Source organism: Sardina pilchardus, chromosome 8 (genome assembly GCF_963854185.1).
Source record: "Sardina pilchardus chromosome 8, fSarPil1.1, whole genome shotgun sequence".
Lineage (NCBI taxonomy): Eukaryota > Metazoa > Chordata > Actinopteri > Clupeiformes > Clupeidae > Sardina > Sardina pilchardus.
In genome coordinates this window covers 29,417,954-29,427,146 of record NC_085001.1, presented here as the reverse complement: position 1 = coordinate 29,427,146, position 9,193 = coordinate 29,417,954, and the positions used below count along the sequence as shown (strand labels likewise).

Genomic DNA, 9,193 nt, shown 5'->3' with positions numbered 1-9,193 from the left:
AAATCCCAGTTTATCAGGTTTATTGCCTACTTCAGCAACTTCCACAGATGTGCTGCTATGTGTGATTTTAACTTGTGAGTACCAGAACACAGCTGTGAAAGTTAATGAAACTATTATTAATATAAGATGCTCTCTTAGATAGGATAAGTTTTGTAAATTGTGATTTCGTAAATTCATGTTTTTAATGAGCCTCTTGAAATCCTAGGGGCCTACCTCTCAACCTTTGTGAAATGCAAACGCACAATTCATGATAGAAACGCCTTCCACTGCCCTTCAGAAGAGTAGCCTACTCATCATAATCCATGACGCATCTACCAAACTACTCAAAAACGTGTGTGCTTAAAAAGAAAATTGTGGGTCCATTGGGGGCAGAGGGGATTATGTGTTGCCCTAATCTCAAAAGTAGACACTGCTGCCATATCACATATCACTTGCCAGTGATGGGTCCCCTGTAGATTTCTCTTGAGCTCAGACTACAGCCGCAGAATACAGATCAGCGCGCACATTCTCCCGCTGTGCCAGCGCAGAGGCCCTGGCACTGCAGTGGGCTATGTTCATATTCCTGTAAGGACGCGGCGATAAGGTAGATAACATCGGCAACCTCAAACCTGCTGTGCGTGGGCTGCATGACACAGCTACAGGCTTCCAGAAAGCCAGGCACGTCTTCCCCGAGGCGATGTGAACAAAACATTTACATAACTACAGCAGGCTATCCATCGCTTGATACCACACACATCGCGCTCTGCAGGCTGGAAGGAGCGGGCCTGCGCCCCTCAAGTGTATACCTAGGGCCCAGAGAAACTGATATAGTGTGTTGAAAGAGGTATGATGGTCACAGTAACGCTCCGTTTATTCCACAAGCCAATTTGATATCTGGTAAATAAATACGCGCATAAATCATACGGGTGTACTCTTACAAAGGACATCTGACGCGTGGGATAGCTGTGGCTCGAAGCCTACCAATGCGGGGGAGGCCTGCCTGCCTGCACTTCCACTGGGATCAGGCACCGATCAAGCCATCGCTCAGTAAGTGTAGGAGAAAGGAGAAAGACTAGGACAGACAGACACCTGCTTGAGGCAGGTCATCGGGTTAAGACGCTGCCAGTCGGCGAGTTTACGAGGGCAGCACTTCCGTGACCCTTCAACAAGACGCGCCAATATCGTCTGTTAACGCGTCTTAATGAGACCCCTGGTGCGACACCCCGTCTTCCCGGGTGGCGAGAACCTGAGACGGCTCGGGGTTGAAGGCGAGCTGCCTCCAAGAGAATTCAACGGCCGCTCCAGCTGGCGCACCGATCACCAACCGCGGCTGTCAACGGGAGATTGAGTTACGCATCACCGAGAGAGCGAGAGTGTGGACGCGAGGCCGACGGGGTGGAGGCCTCCTAAATTTACCCAAGCTTGCACGCGGGGAATGCCCAGCTCGTGTCCCGGTGGCGTGTTGCGCAGTTAAAGTTTACATGTAGCATCGATCAGTGGATGCTGAAAACCCGCGTTGCCAAAATTAGGCCCTTCACAAATGGCTGAAGATCCACGCTTTAGTAAAAGATCTCCGGTCTCAATAGCAGATCGCAGACACGAGTCCTTGTACTGACAGTGAAAATGCAAGCAGTAATTAATGTTTTCTCATCATGAGTATTTTTTTGTGTTGAACCACACAATTATGCATGAGAACACAGAAATGGGTAATGAACGGATGTTTCAGGCGCCGGAAATGATAATTGAACTGAATTAAAATGCCTCATAATCGCCCTAACACAAAATGCATTAGTGGAGAAGTACAATAAGCCTCTGCATGTGAGATAACCTTTATTGCTTCTGTGTAGGGAAATGAAAGACGACTTAAGGAACAGACCATTACTAATAGGCCTACAGTTTTGGCACTGGATTAGAAATGAGCAAGAAGCCATAGCACTGGATTACACGTAAGCTCTTTATTTGATAACTGTTTAAATACAAAATACAACATATTCATGTGTGTCTGGCCATAGAAGAAGTGAGCAGGAAGTAGTATTTAATTCAGGGAGGAGAAAGAGAGGAGCGAGGAGAGAGAGAGCGGGACAGAGAGAGGGAGGAGGGGAGAGGGGGCCAGTGGTCATCTCCAGGCCCTCTCCCCCAAACTCAGAGTCCCGCCAAATTCCAAAATTGGACAGCTCCTCTTCCCAAGGTCATCGCTGTTGTTTCCCAAAATAGCCTGCCGAGCAGTGCTGCTCCGCGTGTGTAACACTTTGTTGGCCATTATCTGTAGAGACAGCAACTGCAGCTTTGCTTTCACAGATGTGTGTGTGTGTATGTGTGTGTGTGTGAGAACGGAGCAGGCGGAGGACATGGCCCGAGGTGAGCGTCCAGCGAAGGGTTAACCCACTTATCCGGTCGACACCTCCAGAGGCGGCCTCTCCCCGTCTGGGCTTCACGCGGCACCTTGGCCGTATTCGCACCGGAAGGCCTCTCCAGAGCACAGATAACCAACCCCCGCCCCCCCCCCCCCCCCGCTCTCTCTTTCTCTCTCTCTCTCTCTCCATCTCTTTGCCCCCCCCTCTCCCCATCACTCTCTCTCTCTCTCTCTCTCCCCCCCCCATTCCCTCCCTCATTCACGTGTGCAAAACACCATTTCTCCAGGAGGGACTTTGTACAACACAGGGGCGAGACGGGAAACTGATAAATGCTTTCATAGAACAGAATCAAAAGTGGATTGAGTGGATTACAGCTGATAAATAAACAGAGGCTGTGTTAACTGTGGCAGGCGACAGGATGCAGTCATCATGCCTCACCCCCCACCCACCCCCGACCTCACACACACACCCCCGACCCCACACACACACACACCCCAACCCCCCCCCCACACACACATACACACACCCCCCTGCACCCCAGCCGTTGGGCACAGTGCTGAGCTGGCTTGGAGTGTGTGTGTGTGTGTGTGTGTGTGTGTGTGTGTGTGTGTGTGCACGCGTGGTCAGAGCACCAGGCTGGGCGTGGGGTGCGTGTGTGTGTGTGTGTGTGTGTGTGTGTGTGTGTGTGTGTGTGTGTGTGTGTGTGTGTGCGCTCAGAGCACCAGGCGGTCCTCCCCTCCCTCCTGGATGACCTGTCCGATGGAGGCCTGGCTCTGGGCGCGCAGGAAGCAGTGGCGCTTGCACTCCAGCAGCTGCTCCAGGTCCCTCCACATCTTCACCTGCTTCATGTTGGGGCCGTGGCTCTCACGCACCACCTTCTGCTGCTCACGCAGTTTCTACAGGACACGGAGGATGGAGGGAGGAGGGGGAGGAGAGGAGGAGAGATGGAGGAGAGAGAGAAGGGGGAGAAAGGGGGAGGAGGAGAGATGGAGAGAGATATGGAGGAGAGAGATAGAGGAGAGGAAGGGAGGAGGAGAGATGGAGGAAAGAGATAGAGGAGAGAGAGAAGGGGAAAGGGGGAGAGAGGGGGAGGAGGAGAGAAGGAGAGAGAGAAGGGGAAAGGGGGAGAGAGGAAGAGGAGAGGAGGGGGTGGAGGAGAGAGAGGAAGAGGAGAGGAGGGGGTGGAGGAGAGAGAGGGAAGGAGTGGGAGAAAGAGGGAGAAGAGAGGAATAGGAAATTAAATAGAAAGGAGGAAGGAGGATAGAGAGAGTGGTAAAGAGGGGAGGAGAAAAAGAGAGGAAAGAAATAGAGGAGAGAGAGGAGAGGAGGAAAGGGAGAGGCAGAAGTGAGACAGGAAAAAGGGGAGGAAAGGAAATAGAGTTAGGAATAGGAGAGGGGGAGTGAGAGGAAGAAAGGAGTGGAGGACGAGAGAGGAAAGTTAAGAAGAGTGAAGTTATAATTCTCAGGAGTAGTTCAAGTCAGTCAAACCATCTGTCAGAAGAAAACTGCTGAGTCACAGTTTAAATACCCACGGACATTTGGCAAACAAACGCAAGATTACATTTGCAAATGATCACAGGTGCAGCTCTAGGCCGTTTCAGTCTGTCATGGATCACTTCAGCTGCCTGAAGTACTGCAACTGACTAGAGGCGCATACTGTAAACCACAGACAGATACCAGTATGAAAATGTCAAATTACAGCCACAGTTGAACAAGCCAGGCGTTGAACTTGATTCAGCTTTCAAGCGCAACGCTCGGCTCATCAATGTCAGTTTTATAATGTTCAGGTATTTTGACTATTTTGACTATTTTGACTATTTTGATTCGTCTAAGAACGTGACAACGGTGACCGCTAGTGTAACTTAGACACGAGACAGAATGTTAAGGATTATTATTATTATGGTCTGAGCATTGCGTTACGCTTGCCACTGCCGTTTGCCGCTGGCTAAAGTGATCCCCGCCTAAGTGCTCTATATGAAGAGGTGAAAAGGTCAGACATGTGACATGGGAAGTCCTCCCAGAATTACTGTAGGAGGTTACAGGTTCAGCATTAAAGAGGCTAACCAGATTAAGCAGTAGGTGTTGAAGGCATGTTTGATGTGAGCACACAAATTGGCCATGGCAGGAGGAAAGATGTGGGCAGGAGGATGAGGGGATAAGAAGCAAAGATTTTATTTATGCGCAATTCTATCAGTCTGTTCCTTCTATCACACTGTCACACCCACAGCCTTAGAGAAAAGTACACCGTACATCCAACTCCCCACAGGTTTGTGCTTTTCTTGTAGAGCAGGCTAGAGGAAGTTAATTAATCTGTATGGATAGCCATGATAGATCACCTAATGGCATCTACAGCAACAGCCGTCGCTGGCAAGACAAGCGACAGTCAACTTCAGAACGAACAAGACTCTCCAGTCTGTTGAGCTCCTTCAGCATGACTGCTGGCACAGATCTTCTACAGTGCTCTTTGGATTTACAGTGCTCTGCTACTTTTTGGGGAATGACTACAACTACTCCACTCTCCAGTATGCACAGGGGTGACATGTTAGGGGTGGGTAAGGGTAGAAACAGGGTGACATGTTGGGGGGGGGGGGGGCAGAAACAGGGGTGACATGTTAGGGGGGGTAAGGGCAGAAACAGGGGTGACATGTTAGGGGGGGGGTAAGGGCAGAAACAGGGGTGACATGTTAGGGGTGGGTAAGGGCAGAAACAGGGGTGACATGTTAGGGGGGGTAAGGGCAGAAACAGGGGTGACATGTTAGGGGGGCAGAAACAGGGGTGACATGTACAGTAGGGCTGGACGTGGACAGAAATGGTAGGTTTCTGTTGGATGGATTTGGGCAGAAACGAGTGACATGTATGGCTGGGACGTAAGTGGTTCTATCATAGTAAGTGGTGCTGAGGGCTTCGATCCAGAGAGAACTGGAACCTGCTAGTGTTCCTCCAGACAAGGGGGTTGGGTCTGTTCCATGAATCCCCCCCCCCCCCCCCCCCCCCCCCGACACACACACACACACACCATGGCATGGCATGGAGCAGTGGGTCTCTGTTACACTGACGACTCAAATGGTTTAGCAGGAATGCTGTAGAGAACAAGCCCTTACCACACACAGATCAAACCAGTCCCTTGGGTAGGTGCGTCTCACTCAATGTGTGTGTGTGTGTGGTTATGGTGTGTGTGTTTGTGTATGTGTGTGTGTATGTGTGTGTGTGTTTGTGTGGGTTTGGAAGAGAGCTGGCAAACACCCCGTGCTTAAGAGGGATGCACAGGGAAACCCAGAGATTGGCGCCAGCTTACCTTGCCCAAGGACTCCTGCTCCGCTATGTGCTTCATGTACTGGTCCCTAAAAACAGCACATCAGATCACAGAGAGGTCAACGCAGACACACACACACACACACACACACACGCATGGAGGAACGTATAACACTGGTGAAGCGCAGCCAAATGAAACTCAAAACTCAGGGCAGTGAAAACAGGACAGGCAGCTGCGTGCTGGAACAAAGCAGCAGAATGCCTCGTGGGTGAACTCTTAACGAGCATGGGGTCAGACTGACAGCCAGTTTGTGTAAGCGGGAAGTGTGTGTGTGTGTGTGTGTGTGTGTGTGAGAGAGAGCGTCTGTGTGTGGTAAAAGAAGTTTCTGGATGGCATGGTGTGTTAAGTAACAGGAGTTTCTGGATATGTGTGTTTACTGTGTGTTTCTTTGTGTCTTACTGTAGATATGTGTGTGTGAGAGGGAAAAAAAAGAGTAAACATGTAAATGCAAGGGCCTGTTTGGGCCTGTGTGTGTGTGTGTGTGTGTGTGTGTGTGTGTGTGTGTGTGTGTGTGAGTACCTGAGAGTCTTCCTTCTCTCCTGAGGATCGGAGGAGACATATGCCTTCATCTCATCAGCAGCTCTCTGCAACTGCACCTCAATTATCTGAGAAAGAATGAGAGAGAGAGAGAGAGAGGGAGAGAGAGAGATTTTAATTATGACTTAATTATTAGCATATGTTTCATTTCCGCCTCTACATTTCTTTTCTTTCCTTATTATTGTTTTTATCTGTATAATTACATCAAATATGTAAGCTTTGGCAACACGATTATTGTCATGCCAATTAAGGCTCATTTTAATTTTAATTTGAGGGAGAGAGAGAGGGACAGAGAATGAGAATGAGAGAGAGAGAGACAGAGAAAGGGAGAAACCTGGCGTTTTTCTAGGCTGATTTGACATGGAACTACACTCTCATCTCATCAAGGCAACTTGCAAACTACTGGCACTACTACTGCTTGTTGTCTATGGGGACTATTTTCAGATGCTGTGTGATATCACTGCGCCCATGGTACATTTGCAAGTTGCCTTGATTATTACGCCAGATGAGAGTGTACTGTAGTTCCATGTCAAATCAGCCTAGGATAACGCCCGGTTTCATTTTCAGTTGGTCTTATTGCACTTTCTAACTTGAGAAGAGACACGTTTTAAATGGGAAAATTACCGCAAATCTTAGTCACTTTTAAACATGATGCTAGCAGGCGAGATGCTACTGGTCTAATCCGTTTCAATGATCTGTGCTAGGCTGAAGCTAAAAGTTGTATCGCTAGACTCACAGAATGGCTGGATGAATGGGAAAAAGGTAAATATCAATTGTTTTGCTCGAGGGGAGGTGGGAAATGAGCTTATTTCCAAAAATGGCGGAATATTCCTTTAACGTTAAATTCGGCTGATTTAGCGTTACATTCGGTCAGTGTGAAAGGGGCTAGAGAGAGACAGAGAGAGAGGAAGAGGAGGTTAGGGCAGGTAGGAACAGGTCTAGTGGGCAGTTGCAGGTGTCTGAGGGTACAGGTGTCGGTGGGTTTAGACAGGTGTAAGTGGGCAGTTGCAGGTGTATGAGGTAAAGGTGTTGGTGGGTATAGACAGGTGTAAGTGTGCAGTTGCAGGTGTGTGAGGTAAAGGTGTTGGTGGGTATGGACATGTGTAAGTGGGCAGTTGCAGATGTATGAAGGTAAAGGTGTTGGTGGGTATAGACAGGTGTAAGTGAGCAGTTGCAGGTGTATGAGGTAAAGGCGTTGGTGGGTATAGACAGGTGCTGCCGTAGACGGCACAGCAGTAAGGTGTAGACAGGTGTACTCAGGTTTAATCAGGTGTTCACCTGCTTCATGCAGTTGATGTAGAAGTGTCGGTTCTCCTCCTGGTCCACCTCCTCTCGTAAAGCTCGGACTTCCTACGACACACACACACACACACACACACACCATATATGAAATAAAATGACGTAAATACTCAAAACACAGTGTTGGTCTGTTGATTAAGAGGAGAGTGTTGGTCTGAGTTGGTCTGTTGATTAAAGGGACAATATTGTTCTGTTGTTTAAGAGGACAGTGTTGGTCTGTTGATTAAGTGGACAGTGCTGGTCAGTTAATTAAGGGGAGAGTGTTGGAGAGTGTTGGTCAGTTGATTAAGTGGACAGTGTTGGTCAGTTGATTAAGGGGAGAGTGTTGGAGAGTGTTGGTCTGTTGATTAAGTGAACAGTGTTGGTCAGTTGATTAAGGGGAGAGTGTTGGAGAGTGTTGGTCAGTTGATTAAGTGAACAGTGTTGGTCAGTTGATTAAGGGGAGAGTGTTGGAGAGTGTTGGTCAGTGTTGGAAGGAAATAAGCTCCCCATAGTACCAAGCGTGTAATTAATGAATGAGCCCACACCCTGCGTCCCCGGGCCAGGGGCCTATGAGTTCATGCTCCCATCTTGGGTTCCCCAGCTTGGACTGGGCCTGCAGCAACTGTCAACACTTCACTTCAGCAGGCCAACTCCCCTGCTCCGGCTGCAGCCTAGTCATTCTGCTGTGTGTGTGTGTGTGTGTGTGTGTGTGTGTGTGTGTGTGTAATGGAGAGTACTGTGGAAAGACTGTGTGGGAGTATGCGTGTATTTTAATCTTAACAAGAGGAGTGTGTGTGTGTGTGTGTGTGTGTGTGTGTGTGTGTGAGAGAGAATGAAGCACCTGTTCCAGTTTGGACCTGTTGCTCTCCAGCCCCGCAGCGCAGGTGTCATACTGGCCTTTCTTCTCCTCGTACTCCTGAGTCAACTCCTGTACACAAAAAACACACACACGCACACACACACACACACACACACACACACACACACACACACACACACACACACACACACACACACACACACACACACACACACACACACACACACGCACAGATAATGCTCATCTTCATGCATTCGATATGTCAAATGTAAAATCCTTGTTAAACAAATGCACACACATTGGATGAGTGTGTGTGTGATGAGAGTAAGCCAGCTGCAGTGCTGGGCCCTATGGCATCAATCTCTGTGTGTGTGTGTGTGTGTGTGTGTGATGAGGGTGTGTGTGTGATGAGAGAGAGTGTGTGTGTGTGTGTGTGTGTGTGTGTGTGTGTGTGTGTGTGTGTGTGTGTGTCCGCTGCAGCACTGGGCCCTGTGTCATGGTGGACTGACCTGGCACTGCTGCCGCAGGGGTCTCAGCTCCTTAATGAGGGGGGCCAGGGCCGACTTCTTCTCCACGATCACAGAGTTCAGCTTCTTCACCTGCCACACACACACACACACACACACACACACACACACACACACGAGACATGTCATAACACACACACATGCACAGGAGGCATGTCATTATCACACACACACACACACAGAAGACATGTCATAACACACACACACACACACACACACACACACACACACACACACACACACACACACACACACACACTGTCCTTCCCTCTGATGTGCCTGAGAGCTGGTTTTAGTAAGCAAACGCCCTTGTATCAGCACTGCACCCTGTTCTAGCTGTCATGACCAAAGGAGACAGGGACAGGGACGAGTGCGCGCACAC

General features: G+C 49.2%; 1 protein-coding gene across 1 annotated transcript in view; it reads right to left on the bottom strand.

Annotated features, from left to right (window-relative positions):
• Nucleotides 1–2,908: 2,908 nt before the first annotated feature.
• The window catches only part of ift81 (intraflagellar transport 81 homolog), a 33,857-nt gene continuing 27,572 nt past the window's right edge, over nt 2,909–9,193 (bottom strand). Inside the window, exons 13-18 of the mRNA XM_062544097.1 lie at nt 8,794–8,883; nt 8,306–8,392; nt 7,462–7,533; nt 6,166–6,251; nt 5,629–5,674; nt 2,909–3,229 (exon numbers count right to left, since the gene is read on the bottom strand). Coding sequence (XP_062400081.1) covers nt 3,047–3,229; nt 5,629–5,674; nt 6,166–6,251; nt 7,462–7,533; nt 8,306–8,392; nt 8,794–8,883 — 564 coding nt within the window. The 3' untranslated portion in view covers nt 2,909–3,046. The remainder of the gene's footprint in view (nt 3,230–5,628; nt 5,675–6,165; nt 6,252–7,461; nt 7,534–8,305; nt 8,393–8,793; nt 8,884–9,193) is intronic.